At 45.5% G+C, this 26257-nt stretch overlaps 1 protein-coding gene across 3 annotated transcripts in view; it reads left to right on the forward strand.

The window, feature by feature from the left end:
• The window catches only part of LOC121535149 (glypican-5), a 209612-nt gene that overhangs the window by 142518 nt on the left and 40837 nt on the right, over nt 1-26257 (forward strand). For 2 of the 3 annotated variants that reach the window (XM_041841917.2, XM_041841918.2), the window contains one exon: nt 19674-19812. In XM_041841917.2, coding sequence (XP_041697851.2) covers nt 19674-19812 — 139 coding nt within the window. Of the gene's footprint in view, nt 1-19673; nt 19813-21616; nt 21966-26257 lie in introns of those variants that run through there. The other variant, XM_041841919.2, reaches the window with a different exon arrangement.

A 26257-nucleotide genomic window follows, 5' to 3' on the forward strand; every position in this document is an offset into this window, starting at 1 on the left:
CTAGTGATTTCTACAGATATACCTACATTCTGTGGAAGTGGGGCGAGAGTATTGTAGGTGGATCCATGTCTCCTACAACAGTGTTCCACCAATGAGAGCAGAGCAGATTCTTACTGGACTGTACTGTAATCTAACCTCAGGGCAGTTGTTGAAGAGGAGCGGAGGAATGTGTGAAACTTGATACAGATGCTACAATCTACTGTATTCTATCAACTGTATTATCCTATGTTACATATTGTATTATATAGGACAGGTTCTGACCTGGTTGGGGCATGTTCATTATAGGGAAAACTGGAGAAAACGGTTTGGTCTTATTGGATTGCTTCTGGTTATACTGTAGTCCGTTTCAGTCCGTTTGATTCTGTTATGTGATTATTGAACACACCGTGACATGACATCTGAGGCATAGTATTTTATTAGCTGACCTCTGCTTTACTGTGTTTCTCTCTTAAACCAACATTGTTTTGGGAGCAAACGATAAATGAGAGAGATGGAAAGATAGACAGAGAGTGAGAAAAAATGAGAGACAGAGAGAGAAAGCCAGACATTGGGCGAGAGCGACACTCAGAGAGCAAAAGGTCAGTAGTGAGTGACGGCCAGGCGGAGATGACACAGTGCAGCTTCCAAATGACACTGTTGTTATGTAGATGAGGATTAGGTCCTGAAAAGGCCCCAGTATAAAGGACCCATTAACCAGGGGTCCCTAGGGGCCATTTGAGGGGACAAACTGGACAGATTCTGTTGCGCCGCTGCCCACCAGGCCTTTTGTAGCCCTGCATTCGATACCCTCAGACACACACTGCCTATCTCTCTCCTTTTATCTCTCTCTCCCTCGTTCACTTTGTCCCCTCCTTTCTCATCCTCCTTCTATCACTGTCCCTCTCTCTCTTCATCTGTTTTATGCCCCTCTCTCTTTTCTCTCACTCTCTGTGTTCTTCTCTTCTCTCTCTGTCTCTCCCCTCTCTCTTACTTCTTTACTGTCCATCATCTCACCTTCTCTCCTGCCTTCTCCCATTCTCTCTCTATGTCTATCACGCTCTCTCTCTCTCTCTCTCTCTCTCTCTCTTTCTCTCTCTCTCTCTCTCTCTCTCTCTCTCTCTCTCTCTCTCTCTCTCTCTCTCTCTCTCTCTCTCTCTCTCTCTCTCTCTCTCTCTCTCTCTCTCTCTCTCTCTCTCTCTATATATATATATATATATATATATATATATATAATCTAACTCAATCTCTCTTGTTCTTCCTCTCTGTCTCTCTACTTGTCTGTCCATCCTCCTATCACTGAGCGGTCACCGATGTCTCCTCTGATTGACAACGGTGACTTCCCCCGGCAATGCATTCTGGGGTGGCAAGGGGTCGTTGCCATGGCAACCCATGATAGCGCCACGATGCTGTTGACATTTAAAGAGATTAAAGAAATTCTACCTTGATTCTTCTAGTGAGAGAGCCCAGAGGAATACATGGGTTTAGAAGTCCTGATTGACAGATATGGAGAGGAGCGAGAGAAAAGGAGAGAGAGAGAAAGAGAGAAAGACTGAGAAAGAGAGAGACATAGAGAGCGAGAGGGAGAGAGCGAGAGAAAGAGAGAGAGAGAGAGAGCGAGAGAGAGGGAAAGAGAGAGAGAGAGAGAGAGAAATATATATATAGAGAGAGAATTGAATTGAGAGAGAGAGAGAGAGAGCGAGGAGGTGCTGGGCTTCAGTGTTTACTCCAGATAAGAGCACAGGCAGGGTCACCCTGTTTAATCTGCCCATAGCCACTTTCCAGGATTCACTCAGCATGGATAAACACACATGCTCGGGCACGGACACACACACACACACACACACACTTTACGCACGCACACACACAGAAACACACACACATGCGAGAGGAGAGACACATGTGTTTGCACACACACACATGCTCGGGAACGGACACACATGCACACCTGCACACACACACACACACACACACACACACACACTGACATTTACAAGCCTGTCCATATCTGAGATGTTTGAGTAATTATCATAATGCAACCTGTAGGGCTGTGTGTATTGCTAAGAGGATTGTACAGAGCGGTGCTCTGAAGTGACGGTGTCTGTAACCTCCAGACCTCCACATGACATTCTCCTATTAGAGCCCACTGAGTTGGCATCAGCTGGCATCACAGGGGGCACTGTTGGCACTGTTTACACCCAGTGTACTGATACACATTATGACATACTCCATACAAGAGCTCAGTATTACACTGGCACTGCCATTGGGGGGGTGGAGGTTGGACTGTAAGGTACTATGGGGTTTTATATGGGTAGGAAAACACATACACACACTATCACACACACTCTTTCTTACACACCACACAAACACACGTACTCTCAGAGGAGCGTCCGCAGCGGCGGAGGCAAGCACTGAGCCTTCTAATCTCCTGACCCCACATATAAAGGTCCATTGAATGCCTCGCCCTTTCCAGCCCTCCTCTCTCTCTCTCTCTTTCTCTCTCTCTCTGAGGATCATCCCCTTCTCCCCTCTCACTCTCTCTCTCACCTTCTCTCTTGTCTGTAGATCATCTCCCTCTCTCTCCCTCTCCTCTCCCCTCCACTCAGTAAATACAGCTAATGTCTTTGGAAGCAGCTCTGAGAGGGTTCTGATTGCAGGCCACCAGCCCAGCTGTTTTTGGGTGGAGATGCGTTCACAATGCTCTATCTGTCTCCCTATAGCAGCATTACGATGTTAATGTGTGTCCCTCCCTGCCTGTCGCCAGTACGCTTCATTGGGAAGTGGAACACACATACACACACATGCATGTGTGAGCAAACGCACAGATACACACACACACACACACACACACACAGTATGGGGATGAGCGAGGTTGGTGAAAGCAGTGCTTAGTGAGATGGACTGGGATGAAAGGATGGGATAGGTCTGTGTATTGACTCCAAGGCTCAGACAAGAAAGGGAGAGGTCTGTTAGCTATATGAATGATTAATAGACTACTGGCCAGGCCTACTGTCTGCTGGGTCTCCTCAAAATTGGATCTACTATCTATTGGCCTATGGCTCATTCAATTCTTAACTCCTAGGTCCACAATATATAGCACACATTTGAGTACAGAGAGCAATTATCTCTTCATCAATCAGTCAGTTTATCAGGGTAACTAAACTGAAAGTTACATATAGCAGTTCTCTTCTCGTGTAGTTGTGCAGTTGATTGGAGTATGGTGCTTGTAATTACACCATCGTTTTGGGTTTTATTTCTGTATGGCCGACATACTGAATACTGTATAAAGGCTAAACATAGTTAAGCCTAGGTCACACTGACTGAACAAAAAGTCTGCCACAGTAAATGATCGTATTGTTATTAAACATTTTATTATAGTAAACCCCAAATGCCTTGAGGCCCGAGATGAGACAAATAGACTGTAACGTTAGTTACACTTAATGATTGAGCTAGCCTTTACAGTACAACTGGTGCTTCTGAAACACTGCAGCCCCATAGTTGATCATATGAGACATTCACTGGCTCCTTTTTAAACTGGAGAGGTACTGGGAGTTCAAAGGTCTCCGAAACTATCTGCATCTCTGATGTACCCTCCCGGTGGGTTATTGGAGACGCACAAAAACAGACAATATTTCACTCTCCGTTTTTATCCACCGTCGACGTGTTGTGTGTTTGTGTGTTTTAATAAACCTCAGTGGGAGTATATTAGAGCCCTCCTTCATTTCGTTATGTTATTTGTCTGTTCCAACGCCTGAAGCAGTGGCATGTGCGTATATATTCTTTTATTTTCATAAAGTTAATATTCTGTTGCTCAGAGCAGCAGCAGGTAGGCAGTGTGTATTGAAGCCAAGAGCGGCTTGTGTGGGTTTTGGGATCGTGAATAGGCAATTAGCAGTGAGGGCGTCAGCACTCGTTATCAAAAAGATATCCCGATTTCACTTGTTTGTGTCTGATTTTAGAATTGTTAAAATCTCAGTTGTATACTGAACAAAAATATAAATGCAACATGCAACAATTTCAACGATTTAACTGAGTTACAGTTCATATAAGGAAATCAGTCAACTGAAATAAATAAATTAGGCCCTAATCTATGGATTTCACATGACTGGGCAGGGGCTCAGCCCTGGGTGGGCCTGGAAGGGCATAGGCCCACCCACTAACCCTAACCCTAACCCAGCCAATCAGGATTAGTTTTCCCCCACAAAAGGGCTTTATTACAGACAGAAATACTCCTCAGTTTCATCAGCTGTCTGGGTGGCTAGTCTCAGACGATCCTGCAGGTGAAGAAGCTGGATGTGGTGGTCCTGGGCTGGCGTGGTTACTCGTAGTCTGTGGTTGTGTGGCCGGTTGGATGTACTACATTCCTGCAGCAGGCATGCCAATTGCACGCTCCCTCAAATCTTGAGACATCTGTGGCATTGTGTTGTGTGACCAAACTGAGTGACCATTTATTGTCCCCAGCACAAGGTGCAACTGTGTAATGATAATGTGGTTTAATCAGCTTCTTGATATGCCACACCTGTCAGGTGGATGGATTATCTTGGCAAAGGAGAAATGCTCACTAACAGGGATGTAAACAAATTTGTTCACAACATTTGAGAGAAAATAAGCTTTTTGTTCGTATGGAACATTTCTGGGATCTTTTATTTCAGCTCATGTTGCGTTTATATTTCTGTTCAGTATATAAGCGGTTTGTTCTAGTGTGAGGTTTGCCATCTGTGCTTATTAAATGCCACTTATAAACTGGGTGATTCGAGCCCTGAATGCTGATTGGTATATCATACCGTATACCACGGGTATGACAAAACATTTATTTTTACTGTTCTAATTACGTTGGTAACCAGTTTATAATAGCAATAAGGCACCTCTGGGGTTTGTGGTATATGGCCAATACACCACGGTTAAGGGCTGTATCCAGGCACTCCGTGTTGCGTCTCGCATAAGGACAGCCCTTAGCCGTGGTATATTGGCCATATACCACACCCCCTCATGCCTTATTGCTTAATTAGACATCATAGAAAGGGATAGAGAGATTGGGATGAAGTGAGATAAACAAACACACACCCGATCAGGGTTTAAACCAAGATCACCTGTACAAGTCTTCAGGTGTCAGTCAAGCTTACTCATCACGCGAGCTAGCAAAGTTCACACACACACACACACACACACACACACACACACACACATTAACCCCCACCCCCCCACACAGAGGAATAGTCAGCAATATATCAAGCCTCATTAGAAGGTGTAGAGATAAAAGCAGAGAGCCAGCTCCTCTTCATATTCCCAGCCTGCCTAGGGTCTGAATAGAAGACACCCAGAGGGGCGACCATAACCCCCCTGTCCCCTCATCACCCCCTCAGTGACCGCCCGGCGGTATTCCATGTCAGGGGCCCCTTGGAATCCCGGCCTCAGGGAATACCGACACTCTGTTTGAAGTCCGGCCTGAAATCTATAGCCTGCTGCGGACAGGAGCAGAGAGCAGAGCATGTATTATTAACAGGGATACTTCGGGATTTTGGCAAAAAGGCCCTTTATCTACTTCCCCAGAGTCAGATGAACTCGTGGATACCATTTTTATGTCTCTGCGTGCGGTTTGAAGGAAGTTGCTAACTAGCGCTAGTGCAATTGCTAACTAGCGTTAGCACAATTACTGGAAGTCTATGGGTATCTAGCAGATACCGCTAGCGCTAGTTAGCATTGACTCGTGAAACTACCTCTAACTTCCTTCATACTGGACACAGAGACATAAAAATGGTATCCACAAGTTTATCTGACTCTGGGGAAGTAGACAAACGGGCCTCATTGCCAAAATCCCAAAGTATCCCTTTAACCCCGGTGTCTTGGCTAAATCCCAATGTGGGTCTCATACTACCATGGTTACCTAAATCATCCACAGCTTCCTTCTATCCTCTGGGGTCGTATGTATCTAACGTCTCAGAGTAGGAGTGCTGATTTAGGATCAGTTTAGCCTTTTAGATCACAATGAATAAGAATGCATAGACAGGGGGGAACTGATCACTTGATATACTGCCCCTGCTCCAAGTCTTTCTACTGTAGCAGTGTTAACTTGTCCCTGGTGGCCCCCTGGCCAAATTAGAGTGTATTACATAGCATTCATCCACTGAGCCAACATTAAATCTAATTACACACACCCACACATGCACACACACGGAAAATATTATTCTGTTGGCCGTCTGTCTCTGGTCAGGCTTCCACACACACACTACACACACACACACACACACACACACACACACACACGTTTCCTTTTTATCATGGAGACAGTGGCGTCAGGGCAATAGAATCTGTCCCTGAGCAAATGGAGAGAATGTGAGAATAGATGAGGGAAGCAAAGGAAGAAAGGACTTCTGCAGACTTTCTTATTATTGTCTTATTATTCCCTTTTTATCCTTCTCTCCTTCTACCCTTTCTTCCACTCGTTTCTTTGGTGGGACAAACCGGGCCCTTCCCTGCTTCTGATGAGGTGATGGTGCTGCTGAAGTTGTCAGGGCGGGCCTGTCACACACACGCATACACAACCAGGTCACCTGTCATACAAGTCAGTATTCGATGTCCATCCATGTCTGAGGACGTCGGGAGATAACGTGGAAACCGGCCACTAGGGGCAACAGTGAGCGCTGTTACCTTCAAGTAGGTTTCTGTTTTGCTAGTGCGTTGTGAACGTGGATGGTGGATGGGCTAAGCTTCTGCCTCTGTCTCTGTGTGTGTGTGTATAATTAGATTTAATCCAGCGAAAGAAAGTTGTTTTTAGATTTTTGTTTTAAGCCTATCCCAAACCTTAACCCTTACCTTAACCATTCTGAGTTAATGCATAAACTTAACACTAACCTTAACAATTCTGAGTTAATGCCTAAACTTAACCTTAAACACTTTGAAATTTGACGTTTGCAACAAATTTGAAATTGGATGTTTGAGAAACATGGATGAACGTCTAATTCTGACGTGAGACTGTGAGAGCTAGTTGTGCACACACACACACACACTTTATGTGGGAAGTTCAGATCACTCACCCTGTTGAAATACCAGTCATGACTTTAGTATGTCTGTAGAACTACAGCCTGACTCCCTGCTCTGCCATTGTCCCTGTGATGTGGGGTTGGAAACCCCTCCCACTGCTGTTCTCTATCCTCACTGTGTGGAATAGGGCCTGCTTTGCCCTGCTACCTGCTGAGCCTGGTCACAATATCAATATTCTCTGCCCGTTTCTCATAAAAAACTGGAATGTGTGTCTTTAGCCCCCTGCTGGGGTGCTTTAGAGTGATTTACACACACACACACACTTGCATTAGCATGCACACACACACGAGCACATACACACGAGTAAACACATACACACAAGCGCGCGCACACACACACATACACACATCGAGTCAGCATCTTTCTCTGTCAGTCCCCTCCTCTCACCATGTAAACTCTTCTTAAGAAGGGGATTGGTAACTCCTGGCAACGCAGTCTTCAGTCTGAATAGGATAAACACACTCACACACACACACACATACATTTCTCCGGAGCTGCCTGTTCATCTCAGACTAAAGAATGTTTTGGAAGAAAAGAGAGATGGAGAGGGGGAGGGGGGGGCAGAGAGTGAATGAGAATATATTGCATATTTGTGAGGAGTTAGCGCTAAATTGAAAGCCCTTATGAGACTAAATACCTGATTTGTCCTCAGATGCCAGGGTATTTCTACTGAGGGGAGAGAGACAGACTGACATGTTTTTTGTTTCCACTCTCCTTCCCTCCCTTACCCCCCTTTGGGCCCTTCTTTTCTCCTCTCCTCCTTTTCTTCTCCTCTTCTCCTTATCTCTCTCTCTCTCTCCTCTCTTCCCACCATTCTCTTTCCCTCCTCTATGTGTTGGTCGTCATGGTAGCCATGGTGGAGTGCAGAGCAACAGGACAGGCAACTTTTATGGCATATAAAAGCGATTATGTCCACTATGCCATGTCATAGACTGGCCCTAGATACACTGGCTGTCTAGGACTGGCATAATTATCATATATTAGGGATGTCAAAGCAAATGTCCAAATATGCATTATGATGCATTACAAGATCAAGACATAAAAAAAAAAATACAAATATGACAATAACCTTTCTCATTTGCATGACAATTAATCATTACACCAAATTCCATAATCGTCACAGCCCTACAGTGAGGGAAAAAAGTATTTGATCCCCTGCTGATTTTGTACGTTTGCCCACTGACAAAGAAATGATCAGTCTATAATTTTAATGGTAGGTTTATTTGAACATTGAGAGACAGAATAACAACTAAAAAATCCAGAAAACGCATGTCAAAAATGTTATAAATTGATTTGCATTTTAATGAGGGAAATAAGTATTTGACCCCTCTGAAAAACATGACTTAGTACTTGGTGGCAAAACCCTTGTTGGCAATCACAGAGGTCAGACGTTTCTTGTAGTTGGCCACCAGGTTTGCACACATCTCAGGAGGGATTTTGTCCCACTCCTCTTTGCAGATCTTCTCCAAGTCATTAAGGTTTCGAGGCTGACGTTTGGCAACTCAAACCTTCAGCTCACTCCACAGATTTTCTATGGCATTAAGGTCTGGAGATTGGCTAGGCCACTCCAGGACCTTAATGTGCTTCTTCTTGAGTGTCACGATCGTCGACAGATGAAGCGGACCAAGGCGCAGCGTGATAAGCGTACATTCTTTATTTAGTGTACACAACACAAACCAAAACAATAAACCAAACGATACGTGAAGTCCTAGGTAATACACAAAACCTTACGGAACACGATCCCACCAAACTAACATGCCAAAAGGCTGCCTAAGTATGGTCCCCAATCAGAGACAACGAGCAACAGCTGTCTCTGATTGGGAACCACCCTGGCCAACATAGATATAAACGATCTAGAACGAAAAACATGGAAAACTAAACAATGAAAATCCACACCCTGGCTCAACATTTAAGAGTCCCCAGAGCCAGGGTGTGACAGTACCCCCCCCCCAAAGGCGCGGACTGCGACCGCGCCACACCAACACAACGGGGTAGGGGCCGGGTGGGCATTCCGCCTCGGAGGCGGATCCGGCTCCGGGCGTGACCAACACTCTCTCTCTACCCCCCGTAGCGCCCCTGGTCTGGTCCCGCTGGCCGGAGCTGGACTGGACACCGGTGGAGTGGATTGCTCTGGCTCCGGTGTGGAGCAGCTGACCGGTGCCGGACCAGGCACCGGTGGAACAGGTACGGACCGTGGCGGACTGACGACGCGCATCACTGGCTTGGTGCGGGGAGCAGGAACGGGCCGGACCGGGCTGACAACGCGCAACACTGGCTTGGTGCGGGGAGCAGGAACAGGCCGGGCTGGGCTGGCGACACGCACCACTGGTTTGGTGCGAGGGGCAGGAACAGGCCGGACCGGGCTGGCGACGCGCACCACAGGCTTGGTGCGAGGGACAGGAACAGGCCGGACCGGGCTGACGACGCGCACCACAGGCTTGGTGCGAGGGACAGGAACAGGCCGGACCGGGCTGGCGACGCGGACCACAGGCTTGGTGCGAGGGACAGAAACAGGCCGGGCTGGACTGTGGAGGCGGACTGGAGGTCTGGAGCGGAGAGCTGACACAACCCGTCCTGGCTGAATGCCTATCTCCACACAATATGTGTGAGGCATCAGCACAAGACGTACAGGGCTGTGCACTCGTACTGGTGCTACAGCACGTGGCACTGGCGCAGGATATCCGGGACCGAGGAGGGGTACTGGAGGCCACGAGCGTTGTGCCGGCACACTCCGTCCTGGCTGCATGCCCACCTTATCACGACACGTGCGTGGTGCTAGCACAGAACGTACAGGACTGTGCCGGAACACTCGCGGCACAGTACGTGGCTCCGCATAACACGGAGCCTGCCCAGTCTCACGCTCCCTAGCCTGAGTACGGGGAGTTGGCTCTGCTCTACCTCTAGGCTCCGCCAACCACCCTTCTAGCCCCCCAAACCTGGTGGCCTCCTCTCCTAGTCCGCCGATGCGCCCTGTAGCTGCCTCCAGCAGCCCCGTCATCCACGCCGTGTGCCCCCCCAAAATGTTTTATTGGGGTTGCCACTCGCGTGTCCGTCGTCGGCACGGTTGGCGCCGTTTCTCCTCTCCTGCCTGGGCATTTACTTTTGCCCATGGCCCTCTGCCCGCGAATATGTCCTCCCAAGACCACCATTGGCCCACCTGCGACATCGCCATACTCTCCTCCTGGGCACGCTGCTTGGTCCTCCTTTGGTGGGATCTTCTGTCACGATCGTCGACAGATGATGCGGACCAAGGCGCAGCGTGATAAGCGTACATTCTTTATTTAGTGTACACAACACGAACCAAAACAATAAAACAAACGATACGTGAAGTCCTAGGTTATACACAAAACCTTACGGAACACGATCCCACCAAACTAACATGCCAAAAGGCTGCCTAAGTATGGTCCCCAATCAGAGACAACGAGCTACAGCTGTCTCTGATTGGGAACCACCCTGGCCAACATAGATATAAAAAATTTAACAATGAAAATCCACACCCTGGCTCAACATTTAAGAGTCCCCAGAGCCAGGGCGTGACATTGAGCCACTCCTTTGTTGCCTTGACGGTACATGGCTCCGTCCATCGTCCCTTTGATGCAGTGAAGTTGTCCTGTCCCCTTAGCAGAAAACACCCCCAAAGCATAATGTTTCCACCTCCATGTTTGACGGTGGGGATGTTGTTCTTGGGGTCATAGGCAGCATTCCTCCTCCTCCAAACACGGTGAGTTGAGTTGATGGCAAAGAGCTCGATTCTGGTCTCATCTGACCACAACACTTTCACCCAGTTCTCCTCTGAATCATTCAGATGTTCATTGGCAAACTTCAGACGGGCCTGTATATGTGCTTTCTTGAGCAGGGGGACCTTGCGGGCGCTGCAGGATTTCAGTCCTTCACAGCGTAGTGTGTTACCAATTGTTTTCTTGGTGACTATGGTCCCAGCTGCCTTGAGATCATTGACAAGATCCTCCCGTGTAGTTCTGGGCTGATTCCTCACCGTTCTCATGATCATTGCAACTCCACGAGGTGAGATCTTGCATGGAGCCCCAGGCCGAGGGAGATTGACAGTTATTTTGTGTTTCTTCCATTTGCGAATAATCGCACCAACTGTTGTCACCTTCTCACCAAGCTGCTTGGCGATGGTCTTGTAGCCCATTCCAGCCTTGTGTAGGTCTACAATCTTGTCCCTGACATCCTTGGAGAGCTCTTTGGTCTTGGCCATGGTGGAGAGTTTGGAATCTGATTGATTGATTGCTTCTGTGGACAGGTGTCTTTTAAACAGGTAACAAGCTGAGATTAGGAGCACTCCCTTTAAGAGTGTGCTCCTGATCTCACCTTGTTACCTGTATAAAAGACACCTGGGAGCCAGAAATCTTTCTGATTGAGAGGGGGTCAAATACTTATTTCCCTAATTAAAATGCAAATCAATTTATAACATTTTTGACATGCGTATTTCTGGATTTTGTTGTTGTTATTCTGTCTCTCAATGTTCAAATAAACCTACCATTAAAATGATAGACTGATCATTTCTTTGTCAGTGGGCAAACGTACAAAATCAGCAGGGGATCAAATACTTTTTTCCCTCACTGTAGCTGTCTCAATACTCTAAAAAGGCTTCATATCCTTCAGCTTGTGGATCATATGGGATTAACCCTTCCTACTGGGCAAAAACTGGTTGAATCAACGTTGTTTCCACGTCATCTCATAGATTTGCAAAAAGTAATCAAAGTAAGGGCATTTCGTTTTTTTACCAAATCCAATGACATGGTGAATTTTTTGTTGATTTCACATTGAATTCACGTTAGTTGAATGTAAATCAAAGCTAGACGTTGAACTGACATCTGTGCCCAGTGGGTTGGCTTGCACTGATAGTTAAGAGTCGACGCAGAAGATCGCCACGTGTTAGTAATGCGTTTAACATTTATGTAACATTCATTAAAACAGTTTGCGAACCAAGAGCCAAACCCACGGCCAAGATCTAAAAAGTACAAACACATCATAGCAAGTGAGTCACTGTGATCAGACAGATGAACACACCCACCCCTGCAGCTCTGACCATGCTGTATCTCTCCATCTTAAAACATCCTCATAACTGATTCACTCATAACATTCTCCTAACATTGCTTTGCCCTGAGCTCTACATGGTCTGGGTCCGAAATTGAACCCTATTCCCTGTATAGATCACTCCTTTTGACCACAGCCCTATGGGCCCTGGTCAAGTACACCACAGGGAATAGGGTGCCATTTGGGACTTAGTGATGGAGAAGGCTGCATACATAACAGCAAGGAACAGTAAACCGTGTACACAGCCAACTTGAGTCAAGATCAGAACAACTGGAGCATTGTCTGAAATGCCAAGAACAGGAGCAGGGAGAAACATGTTGGAACAGAACAGAGTAGAGCAGAACAGAGCCCATGTTGTAGGTGCTGCTGACGCTTGGCATGAGATCTAAGGGCTAAAGCTAAGCATGAGGATCTCAGTCTCGCCGTGTCTGTCTGTGTGTGTATGTGATCTCAGTCTCGCCATGTGGCATACACTTCTTTCCCAGGGTGCCCTTCTCCGTCTGGCCCCACCGGCGCACTATAGGCCTTACAGCCTGACCAATCAGAATAATGCATTTTTGATTCCTCTGAAGTCTATTGGTGCGCTACCTAGGTGCAACTTACAGCGTGACCAATCAGGAGATTCATATTTGTGGTTTATTACTTTTGAAGATTGTTGTTGATGACATCAAACAGGAAGTAAGCCCACTATTTCCTATCCCTCCTTCACAGTGGCGTTGAATCTAAAAAGCTTTATTGATCCATCGCCAGAGTAGAAATTGTTCCCTGTCCTTTGGAATGTAGCACCACACAGCCTAGTGCTAGTTGTTGATTTTCTCCCACTATCACAGCTACACAGTGAAACCAGACATGAAGTGGAATCATCCTTGTCATGATACACATTTGTATTTGTATATATATATATTTTCACCTTTATTTAACCAGGTAAGCAAGTCATTTACAACTGCGACCTGGCCAAGATAAAGCAAAGCAGTGCGATAAAAACAACAACACAGAGTTGAGAAGGGACTGGAGTTTGCCCAGTGAGATCTTGTGGTCAGGGAAATCTCCTCGCCCTATAATGTCTGAAGAAGACTGGAGACTTGTAATTGGCATCAAACTGGACATTGTGGGCAGCAAACTGATGTCATGGGCATCAAATACTACTTTCTAGTACATCCACAGGCCCTCTTCAGAACAGGCCACATAGGCAGAGGAAAGCCTATCCAGTCAATACTACCATATAAAAGCCCCTATAAAATCGTATTATGTAAAGGCTTTATGTAGAATAATCCTCACACACACATACAGTTTGAGAATATGGGCCTTGCCTCTACATAGCTGCTACATCACGATAAACTTTACTGTGCTTTTCAATCCACTCCTGCTCCATTGAGATTGGGACGGTAATAAACAACCATGCATCCCGACAAACAAAAACACAACATTTTGGAATGCCGGCAGTTAACGAGTTGCCACGGTCGTTGTGAAGGCAGTTGTCATGGTGTTTAATTAATTTAATTGATTTTCTCGTTAATTAAAGGGGGCTTTAAAGACGACTGGGCCAAACGGTGTTGTAACACACATGCACACACACACACACACACACACACACACACACACACACACACACACACACACACATTAGGAGGAACAGTGTTGTGTATAATGTCTTCGGAAGCAAAAATGCTAAAATAACGGCTTTAAACTGTATAACTGATCAATGCACCATCATACCAGTTCATTGAATGCTTAAAAATTCAGAAAAATGTATGAATAAGATATTTGGCTACAGAAGTGCCATTTCTTACAGATCTCTACAGCTTCCGTCCGAAAACAAATCCTGTGAAATTACATCAACACATACTGGAGGAGTTACTGGCTAGCTAAAGTGGCTAGCTTAGCTACGTCAGTCAGCGCATGACCAGAATGATACATCGAGGAACCACCAAAGGCACACCCCATTTTGGGCGGAGTTGGATAGTTTTCGTGCCCAAAGTTGACCTTTACGATAATACCCGGTCGGTGGGTTATCTCAGTCAGGTTACCTGTGATACAAGTCAGTATTCGACGTCCAAGACATCGGGAGATGACGTGGAAACTGGCCATTAGGGGCAACAGTGAGCGCTGTTACCTTCAAGTAGGTTTCGGTTTTGCTAGGGTGTTGTGGATGGGGATGGTGGATGGGTGTAACCATTTGGAATCAAACATTAACCCTTACCTTAAATGCCTCTGATTCCAAATGTTTCAAAGGTTAACCATCTGCCTCTGATTCCAAAGATTGCCAGTTCTAATCCAGCGATAGAACATTTTGATTTCTGTTTTAAGCCTATCCCAAACCTTAACCCTTACCTTAAACGCCTCTGATTCCAAATGTTTCAAAGGTTAACCATCTGCCTCTGATTCCAAAGGTTGCCAGTTCTAATCCAGCGATAGAACATTTTGATTTCTGTTTTAAGCCTATCCCAAACCTTAACCCTTACCTTAAACGCCTCTGATTCCAAATGTTTCAAAGGTTAACCATCTGCCTCTGATTCCAAAGGTTGCCAGTTCTAATCCAGCGATAGAACATTTTGATTTCTGTTTTAAGCCTATCCCAAACCTTAACCCTTACCTTAAAAGCCTCTGATTCCAAATGTTTCAAAGGTTAACCATCTGCCTCTGATTCCAAAGGTTGCCAGTTCTAATCCAGCGATAGAACATTTTGATTTCTGTTTTAAGCCTATCCCAAACCTTAACCCTTACCTTAAATGCCTCTGATTCCAAATGTTTCAAAGGTTAACCATCTGCCTCTGATTCCAAAGGTTGCCAGTTCTAATCCAGCGATAGAACATTTTGATTTCTGTTTTAAGCCTATCCCAAGTTAATGCCTAACCTTAAGATTTTGGAGTTAATGCCTAAACTTAACCCTATCCTTAAACATTTGTAGTTAATGCCTAAACTTAACCTTAAACACTTTGAAATTTGAAGTTTGCAACAACTTTGAAATTTGAGGCTTGATAAACATGGATGAACGTCTAATTCTGACCTGAGACTCTGAGAGCTAGTTGGTTATCTAGCTATATGCTGTTCAGCCCCAGATGCTTGTTTGCTCATCAACTCATGAATATGGCTAATGAATTAGCAGTTTCATTTGGTTACTTTGCATAATTACAGGTTAATAGGTTTATTGCGCCTCCCACCACCGATGAAGAAAAGTCTATTTTTTATTATCTCTCTCTCTCTAGCTCTCTCTCTCTCTCTCTACTCTACTCTACTCTACTCTACTCTACTATACTCTACTCTACTCTACTCTACTCTACTCTACTCTACTAACAGGTTGTCCTCGCTGCTGCCAAGGTGCATCATTATATCTGCATCGATGTAGTGGAGATACAATTGACTTGAGTGTAGTTTTTAACGTGTTTCTGGCGAGGTGTTAGTAAACTTACCCTTGCTCAATTAACATGACTGTATAGGTTAAACCACTCTATCCCCTTGGATTAATCTACTTTTCACTCTAAATAAAGTCATTTGATTTGATAAATCGGGAACTTGGTAAATAGAGAGAGTAGAGCGAAAGTAGTTGAGTGTCCATTCGATAAACTACCATTAAAAACTCACACCCACTACCCAATCTCAATAGCTTCAACCCCAGCCAAGAACGTGACTACTGCAGTGCAGTACATAATCACCAGCATACAGTCAGGGCTGGCCCTAGCTTTTTGGGGGCCCTAAGCGAGATGTTGTTGGGGGGGCCCCACCTCATGGGCAAAACATGTTAGTGACCCCTCTTGGTCGGGGGCCCCCTACCGGCCGCGGGACCCTAAGCAGCCGCTTATGTCGCTTATTGGCTGGGCCGGCACTGCATACAGTACAGAGTACAGTACATGTGACTTCTGTGACAATGCAGAGGCTGAGGAAATACAGACAGACAAAGAAGCACTGCAGTGCCTATTATGAGATATTAGCCCTCTGGCCATGTGTGCACCGGATGCTACTCATGCTAGCCTAGCCAAGCACTTCTCACCCTGGCCTCAAAATAGGCAGCACAAAGGGACACAAAGGGACACATATCCCACTGTCAACAGCCTGTAACATGATCTGGTGCCATTACCATGAAAACACATATCGCTAGTGATTTATATGTTACCCTTGCTTACCCTCGTAGCTACTGCCTGTAAAACAAGCTATCGTATGATCTGGCAACTATTGTGTACAACTTTCACTTTTGCGGGAAAAGCTGTGAAGTGAGGCGTGAAGTTTACTCACACAGTTCATATGATCTGACCCATATTACCGGCACAATGTTTTTTTCTTCCTATAGCGGATCGACAGTACCGCATTTTGCATTCATAAACCATGTCATGGGCCGTTCTAAAACTACTCGCGGGTCATTTATCATTTGTTGACACTTTGTTCAGTCGCGTTACCTCATTGGCTAGCTAGCTAACAACCTGGAAACTTTACCAGTATATCCAAACATTTGGGGAAACAGAAAGAAAGAAAAAGCCTATATTGGGCTCATATGAATTCTAGCTACTTTTGCCCTAGAATCTAATATATAACACCGTAAAGACATTAGAACTCATAATCCTTAAGAACTCCTCAACTCTCTCCCTCCCCTCTCCCCTGTCTCCTTCTCTCTCTTTCTCTCCCATCTCTCCCTCTCTCTCTCTCTTTCTCTCTATTGTATTGTTATCTAGTCCAGAGGGAGAATAATAAGAACTTGCATTAAGTAGCTTCTTGTCTCCTGATGACTTTGAAACCTGTGTCTGAAGAGAGAGAGAGAGAAAGACAGAGAGAGGTGCTGGTGAATTCCTAATGAAAAGCTCATATTTGCCCTATAAGAATGGAACAGACTCAGATGAGGGGCAGCAGAGACACACACTGTCATTTCTCTGCTTATGGATTCTCTGTGTTTAGTCAAGTGTGAGTTTTCATTCCATTCTGACCTCTTTCCTTTTATATTTGACATTGCCTTGTCTTGAGCAAAGTACAATGTCTCAAAAAAGAAGATTAGGCTACTGTCATTACATAAAGATACTGTCATTACATAAAGATAGTCCTGTGTAGCTCAGTTGGTAGAGCATGGCGTTTGCAATGCCAGGGTTCTGGGTTCGATTCCCACGGGGGGCCAGTATGAAAATGTATGCACTCACTAAAAAACTGTAAGTCGCTCTGGATAAGAGCGTCTGCTAAATGACTAAAATGTAAAAATGTAGTACTGAACTGTCATATGAAGGCTTAGAGTCTATGTGTGAAACCATACATAAATTAGGAAATGGTCAGAGACCACAATTCCTTTTGAAATACTATGTGCTTTCTTGAGATTTTGAAGTGGTCCTATGGAGAAAGCATGGCGTGACATCAGCGGACATTTTTCTAAATGTCACAATCAACCAAGATGTCACCTCCAGTGTCAAAGATGTTGAGTAACCGACAGATCCCTAATTGTCATTGTGTCAAGGACGAGAGTGTCTCTACCACTTTGTGTCACTCCACTGTCCACTCAAACCTTTATGTGTGTGAATGGTCCAGCTGCTACCAAGGTCACTTGCGTCTATGGACTGATGCTCTCAGCTCTCATAAGTGTGTGTGTGTGTGCATGCATGCTTGCATGCAGTACATACTCTAGCATACATCAAGTAAACTCTACATAGTTCACTTCACCTTTCTACTCCAAAGTCTCTTTTGAAGTTGTGATGTTGTGTCAGGTGATCCTTACCTCAGCCATGTTGTGATGAAACAAAAAAAGAAATTGAACAGTCAATAAATAACATTCCTGGAATGGCCAGCGGGGCATCCAATTAGACCACCCCATGCTGAGAGGTAAGAAGGGAAGAGCCAATCAAAACGCTGATTGGAAGGGCAGTCTCTCTAATCATCGTGGCTAGTCTTTCAAGTTGCTACTCAGTACAGGAAAGGCTTATTTTGCAGTGGCCATGGTGTGAATTAGTTATATATGGTCAAGGTGAAAGAAGATGGTAAGAGTGAAAGGAAAGTGCTGTAGGATGTGTGCCAAATGGCACCCTATTCCCTATGTAGTGCACTACTTTTGACCAGGGCCCGTATTGCTCTGGTCAAAAGTAGTGGACTATATAGGGAATAGGGTGCCATTTGGGAAGCAGTGCTTTGATGGTGATGGTGATGGTAACAAATGTATGCAGACCTGATGAAGACCTACGGTTTGACATAATCAAAGTTGGTGGTACTGTATACTGTACATACAAAGTCTTCCTCTTTTAAACATTGACTTTGATATGTAGCACCTGTCTCAAAGCCATTGGATGTGAGAATGTCCTATTCCTTTTCATTAAGATGTCATCTTCATTGAGGTGAATGACAGGTGGCAACATGCAAGGTCAATATGGAGTCAATGATATGTTGAGGAGAAAATGGTTACCATAAACTGTTTTATTCACCAAAGTTGTTCGGACATCTTTACAAGCAAGGAATTGCAGGGACAAAAATAAAGCCTTGTCAGGTCAGGAGTTTTTCTTGAGTTTTTCTTCATCATTTGATGTATATATATACAGTGGGGAGAACAAGTATTTGATACACTGCCGATTTTGCAGGTTTTCCTACTTACAAAGCATGTAGAGGTCTGTAATTTTTATCATAGGTACACTTCAACTGTGAGAGACGGAATCTAAAACAAAAATCCAGAAAATCACATTGTATGATTTTTAAGTAATTAATTTGCATTTCATAATTTGCAGATCATAATGAATGGTGGCTTGGCAGCTGTGGGTGACAATCCAGCACTTGAAGAAAGAGGAAATTAGGAATATATGTATAATTATTTAACTACAGGTACTGCAGATGTGAGCGAAAATAGCTGTAAGTAGCAGTAAAAGTATTGTTGTCTGTTAGTTTACTCCAATTAGGGTAGAGATGGTATGGTAGGGGGGAAAAGTATATTGGGAAAAAAAAATAAAGGGGATTGGAAATGATGCAAACAATTAAATTGATAGAACCTACAATCTATCTGCAATATTAAAGCTGATCTCCCCCCTCAAAAAAAGTAATAAAAAGGGAAATTAACCACAGTGCCACACACACACACACACAGTCGATTTAAAGACCGTTGGGTACGCTGGAGCAGAGGGCTGTCGCTGGCAGCTCCCCGGCCCACCGACGCTGTCACACGCTGGGGTGTGAAGGGTTATGTTGGGGGGGGGGGGGGGGGGGGGGTGTTTGGAACCAGAGCTAATATGCTATCGCGCTAATGCTACTGACTGCTTTACTCCCAATGTGTTATGATGTGGCTAAGAGGTATCCATTTGAAGATAGACAGAGGAATATAGTACCTTTGGGTGTAGAAGACTGACACAACCTTTAAGACTTGTTTTAGTTTAAGGTTACAGTCTGTTTCTGCTATTGCCAGATAATAATTATCTTGGCAAACACTGGAGTTGGTCCCTATTTCAATGATTGTCTGTTTGGTTGTGTTTATAAGGATATGATAGTGGATGGTTTGGATAAAGGGTCAGAGTGAGAGAAAAGTAGAGAGGCTGTGCAGTGGGATTATCTGTATCCTGCATTCAGGTACGCCATAGTCACAGCAATTAATCCGTTAGCTGTTGTGAGTGTTTATTCCTGTCTTATAACACAGTGCTTTGTCTCTCCACCAGGAGATCCATGACATGCTGCCAGGGCTGGTCCAGAGAGAGTCCTGGGGGGAGCTGGGTAGTGGAGACACAGAGGACGGCAGTGGAGACTGTGACGATGAGGACGGGTGTCAAGGATCTGGAACGGGGACGGTCAGGAGCTGTGAGTCGCACACGCACACATACACACACACACACACACACACACACACACACACACACACGCATACACATACACATACACACACCATCAGTGGTGTGGGTTCAGATGTAACTGCAAGGCCGCTGCCTGGACCATATAACTCCAATACTAACTGCAGGACTATGTTGTATTGCAAAGTGAAGGTCTCTATTACAGCTTTGTTTTCAAATATACAGTCAGACTGCCAAACTATCTACTCTGCACCTTGACCTCTATAGCTATGTTTACAAGTGAACAACCCACTGTAATAACACTCATAACACCAGTGTAGAGGGAGAGGGAGAGAGATTATCTGGTGCTTCTGTCCCCAACCAAGGAGGGCCTACAGCAGCACCTAGATCTTCTGCACAGATTCTGTCAAACCTGGGCCCTGACAGTAAATCTCAGTAAGACAAAAATAATGGTGTTCCAATAAAGGTCCAGTTGCCAGGACCACAAATACAAATTCCATCTAGACACCGTTGCCTTAGAGCACACAAAAAACGATACGTACCTCGGCCTAAACATCAGCGCCACATGTAACTTCCACAATGCTGTGAACGATCTGATATACAAGACAAGAATGGCCTTCTACGCCATCAAAGAATACTGGCTAAAAACACTTGAATCAGTTATAGAACCCATTGCCCTTTATGGTTGTGAGGTCTGGGGTCCACTCACCAACCATGAATTCACAAAATATGACAAACACCAAATTGAGACTGCATGCAGAGCAGAATTAGGCCGATACCCGCTAATGATCAAAATCCAGGAAAGAGCCGTTAAATTCTACAACCACCTAAAAGGAAGCGATTCCTAAACCTTCCGTAACAAAACCATCACCTACAGAGCGATTAACCTGGAGAAGAGTCCCCTAAGCAAGCTGGTCCTGGGGGTCTGTTCACAAACACAAACAGAGCCCCAGGACCAACACAATTAGACCCAACCAAATCATGAGAAAACAAAAATAAAATTACTTGACACATTGGAAATTATTAACAAACAAACAGAGCAAACTAGAATGCTATTTGGCCCTAAACAGTGAGTACACAGTGGCAGAATACCTAACCACTCTGACTGACTCAAAATGAAGGAAAGCTTTGACTACTGTATGTACAGACTCAGTAAGCATAGCCTTTCTATTGAGAGAGGCAGACCTGACTCTCAAGAAAAGACAGGATATGTGCACACTGCCCACAAAATGAGGTGGAAACTGAGCTGCACTTCCTAACCACCTGCCAAATGTATGACCATATTAGAGACACATTCCCTCAGAATACGCAGACCCAGTTTGTATAAACTCCCATATCTATTGGGTGAAATACCACAGTGTGCCATCACAGCAGAAAGATTTGTGACTTGTTACCACAAGAAAAAGGCAACCAGTGAAGAACAAACACCATTGTAAATACAACTCATATTTATGTTGATTTATTTTCCCTTTTGTACTTTAACTATGTGCACATCGTTACAACACTGTATATAGACATAATATTCCTTTGGAACTTTTGTGAGTGTAATGTTTACTGTTGACTTTTTATTGTTTATTTCACTTGCTTGGGCATCCTATCTTTGGAAAACATCTGAGAAGGAGAATAGTCCATCTGCTTCACTGGGCAACCATGCCAGTTCATGTCCTGTTTCTCTCTTTCTCTCTCTCTCTCTCTCTCTCTCTCTCTCTCTCTCTCTCTCTCTCTCTCTCTCTCTCTCTCTCTCTCTCTCTCTCTCTCTCTCTCTCTCTCTCTCTCTCTCTCTCTCTCTCTCTCTCTCTCTCTCTCTCTCTCAGTCAGTGCCTACACATGGTCACAGCTGCTACAGAGCTTAACTCTAAATCCTCCAACCTGTGGAACGCAAAGAAACAAACTGTTCTCTAACAATCGTCCCTCTGTCCCTGACTGATAAGATTTATAGTCTCCTTGATACACACAAACTCACACTCACATAGAGCCTTGGGCAGGCCTGGGGAGGATTGCGAAAAGCTAAAGCTTGAAGTGATTATTGAGAAGACAGAAAACCTGATGACTCTGATTTGCTCATTGGCTACCTAATCATCCAACTGACTCCTCCTCACACCTCCACCCTCCTCATCCCTCCACTCTCCTGCACCTTTCTCCACTCTCCTCACCCTCCACCCTCCTCACACTTCCTCACCCTCCACCCTCCTCCACCCTCCTCACCCCTCCACCCTCCCTCACCTTCTTCACCCCTCCACCCTCCTCACCCTTCCTCACCTCTCCAGCCTCCTCCACCCTCCTTACCCTTCCGCAACCCTCTTCACCCCTCCATCCTCCTCACCCCTCCACCCTCCTCCACCCTTCTCCACCCTCCTCACCCCTCCACCCTCCCCTCACCCCTCCACCCTCTTCACCTATCTCATTCTCCCCCCCTCCTCACCCCTCCTCACCCCTCCACACCCCTCCTCACCCCTTCACTCTTCTCCTTTTCATCTCTCTCTCTCTATCTCAGTAAACATCTGCCTTGACATCGATGGTCTCATTCCCTGCTGAGTGGTTGCTATGTAGGGTTTGTTCATGTGTGTGCGTATGTGCGTGCTCTTCATTTGTTTGTGTGTGTGGCAGTATATTGATGTGCCAGTGAGTTCACAAGGCCACTGGACCTGCCTCTGGGGCACTGTTGATTTACAGGGATGACCTCTGACCCAGGAACTATTAATTAATTTACAGATTTATTCCAGTCACACACGCCAACACACACACACACACACACACACAAAATAAAAAATGAAAAGCTGAAATGTCTTGAGTCAATAAGTATTCAACCCCTTTGTTATGGCAAGCCTAAATAAGTTCAGGAGTAAAAATGTGCTTAACAAGTCACATAATAAGTTGCATGGATTCACTTTGTGCGCAATAATAGTGTTCAACATAATTGTTTTATTAGTACCTCATCTCTGTACCCCACACATGCAATTATCTGTAAGGTCCCTCAGTCGAGCAGTGAATTTCAAAAACAGATTCAACCACAAAGACCAGAGACGTTTTCCAATGCCTCGCAAAGAAGGGCACCTATTGGTAGATGGTTGTACAGTATGCTTATGAACAGGAGTTTTTCCTCACCACGTAAAAAAACAATGGGGAAAACTCTGGAAAAACTCTGGGCCCTAGTAAGTGGCAATGTCAGGTTTCATAGTAAGGAAAAAGTCCTGGGCTTAAAGTTACAGTATGTTGCAATACTATCCGTTTGCACATTGCACTCTTGCCCTGGCAGTGGAATTTGGTACTGTATAGAGAGACTAGATCATCACTCTAAATCTTTCTAGGCTTGGAACGGGAGGAAAAAGGAGATGGAGAAAAAGTGTGAGTCAAACAGAGAGAGATAAAAGCACTCTGCTTTCTCAACCTTCTCTGTATAGCAGCCCATTCAGGGATTCCACTCTGAAGACTTCCCAGAAAAGTAGAAAGCAAACGGCTCCTTAAACTACCATTACTCTAAGCTCCTCATCCTTCCACACTTCCTTCCACTCCTCCTCTTCTCAAACTGTACTTCTTTCTCTCTCTGTCTCTCTCTCTCTCTCTCTCTCTCTCTTCTCAGAGCCAAAAGGAGAGAGAGAGAGAGAGAGAGAGAGAGAGAGAGAGAGAGAGAGAGAGAGAGAGAGAGAGAGAGAGAGAGAGAGAGAGAGAGAGAGAGAGAGAGAGAGAGAGAGAGAGAGAGAGAGAGAGAGAGAGAGAGAGAGAAAAAGCCCGTTCATACAGCTACTTCATTACTACCCATCAGTCTCTGTGTTTCCCTTTGTCTCAAACTCACCCTTAAAGGGTAACATAAAGCACCAAGGAGGGAGAGGGTGACCAACTTCCTCACCCCCAGCCTCCCCCTTTTCTGAGAAACACCCTCTCTCACCCCTCTTTGCCTCTCGTTCGCAGACAACCCAAGTGGGAAGAATCTGGGCAGGATCAGGGGTGTCCCGCTGGAAATGCAAGGGGTATGGAAGCAGGGGAATACAGAAGGGAAATCAGGATGCACAACCTACCATGCTTTAGAGAGGGTCACCTAGCAACATGCGCTAAACAGGCGCTAGCGTGGAAACAGCATGGCAGGGGCCTGGGTTAAGGAATCAGGGGGAGCGAGGGTGAGAGAGAGGGTAAGGTTTTGTGCTTTACTGGGGTACGGTTAGGGGGTAGAGGGCATAGCTCAGAGGGGTACAATTGAGTAAATGGGCTTAAGAGGACGTCACCCACCAGTTGGCCAGTTGATATGACAAGACCCCAAGATGGAGGAGATTCCTGAACAGGAGAGCTGGTTCTTTGGGAGAGGAGAGGACAAGGGGCCCTGTACTGAACACACACACACCTCTTTTAACACTCTAACTAACTGTACTGTAGCTTTGGTGAACTTATTTAAATAAGCTGGTGTGTGTCACAGTCACCAAGACTCACACACACACACACTCATACACACTCCAGGTGCCTCTCCAAATCGGCAGGTGTGTGTCATCCTTGTAAACCACTCCTAGATAGTAACTATCAACGTCAGTTACAGGCATCCAGGGAACAGGCAGATATTAGGTGTGTGTTTCCTGACTGATGTCTCACACCTGACACACACACACACACACACTCACCTGCGGTGGTATTTGTTCTAGCCATTGTCTGCAGCCCAGCCGAGCGATCGATAGAGAAATCTCAAGGTGGAGCTTTCACCTGCTTTCCACTGACACCTTTTCTGTAACCTGTCAGCTGGTAAAGAGAGAAATACTGGAGATCACACACACACACACACACACACACACACTATTCTTTACGGCACTGCATAAGAAAACCATTTTCTGACAGCACATCTCTATTCAACAACCCACTCCCTATTTAAAATGTAGTCTTAAGGCCTTAAGGTAGAGAGTGAGGGATAGGGATAGGGAAGAGGGCTGTCACAGTTGAAGAATAGAGGAGTGTTTTAAGTGGGTAAACTGTTATTAGCCTGTCGTTGGCTCAATGAAGCCGGATACAGGGGGATGGCTGCTGTATTGGCTTCTCAGTGACGCTAACAGTAGTACAAGGCTTTGTACTGCTTCATTGAGTGGCTGTAGTCTAGCTCCTGTGCAATTTTTCTGGGTGAAAGTGTTGGCAGGATGTTATACAAGATCAGCAGCAAGCTACCAGTCAGAGAGTCAGCCTAAGAGGTAATGTATGTGTACAAGAGAAGGAGAAAGAGACAACGATAGAGCGAAAGATGGAGAGAGATAAAGTGAGAGCTCTAGCGTAACTGTCCCAGCTCAGATCACCTGCACCACAGAGAGATGGAGAGATCAGCTCTCCTCTTAGCCTCAGGTATAGTACTCCGTTCCAGGGCAGACTTAATTGGCACATCAATTATGTATCAGAGAGAAGCGCTTTGTCCCCCTCACCGCCGGCACGACCTCTCGCTCAATAGGTGTGTGTGTGTGTGTGTGTGGCTCCTTGCCACTCAATAGGATAGAGCTTTAATTAAGTGGCTAGTGCACACGCTCAGTCCCTGTGGATTCCCCCTGGTCCCAGTCGATACACAGATCTGGCCCTTTCTCTCAATTCTACACCTCTATTACCTGGGCATGCACACATTAGTCTGCTAATAATGCATTTAGTCAACGTTGTGAGGATGTTTGGGATATGTTGTTTCTTAACAATACACTTTCATGTGTATTAGTGGTGAATCTGCCTTGGTGGATTGTGTAGTAGGAGACAAGTCATTGATTGTGTGTGATAGAAGCATCCCTCTAGTCTGCGTGGGAGAATGCATGAAAGAGAGAGAGAGAGAGAGAGCCTAAACACTGACAGACAGTCATGGTATGTCACGCTAGCCCCTGGCATTCGTATGTGTGTGTTTGCGTGCATGCTTGTGTCTGTATTTGTATGTATGCATTGGTGTGAGTGTGTGTGCGCACACATGTCCATGACTGTGTGTCTGCCACAGTGGAAAACCCCCACCTCATCCCTCCCACCTCATCCCTCCCACCTCATCCCTCCCTCCTCATCCCTCCCTTCTCATCTCTCCCTTCTCATCCCTCCCACCTCATCCCTCCCTCCTCATCCCTCCCTTCTCATCCCTCCCTCCTCATCCCTCCCTCTTCATCAGTACATCATATCCCCCGGTACATTCCAGTGTGAATTGGGAGACAGAGCAGCAGAATCCCATTGTTCTACCTCTACTGTACTCGTCCTCATGCTCCTCAATAACCCAGGAATGTCCTGGCTTTATTTGCCAAGAGCCCAGTTCCAGCAGGAATGCCTGTCTCTGGCTGGTTGCCAAATGGCAACCTATTCCCTACTGTATATAGTGCAAAGCTTTTATAGGCCCTGGTCAAAAGTAGTGTGCTATGTAGGGAATAGGGTGCCATTTGGGACAAAGCCTCTGTGTTATGTATTAGCACACATGGCGAGGCTTCAGAGATTCAGGTGGGTAGAGGTAGCTCATTTATCTCTCTCCCCCACGTAGG

This window comes from Coregonus clupeaformis, chromosome 21 (genome assembly GCF_020615455.1).
Source record: "Coregonus clupeaformis isolate EN_2021a chromosome 21, ASM2061545v1, whole genome shotgun sequence".
NCBI lineage: Eukaryota > Metazoa > Chordata > Actinopteri > Salmoniformes > Salmonidae > Coregonus > Coregonus clupeaformis.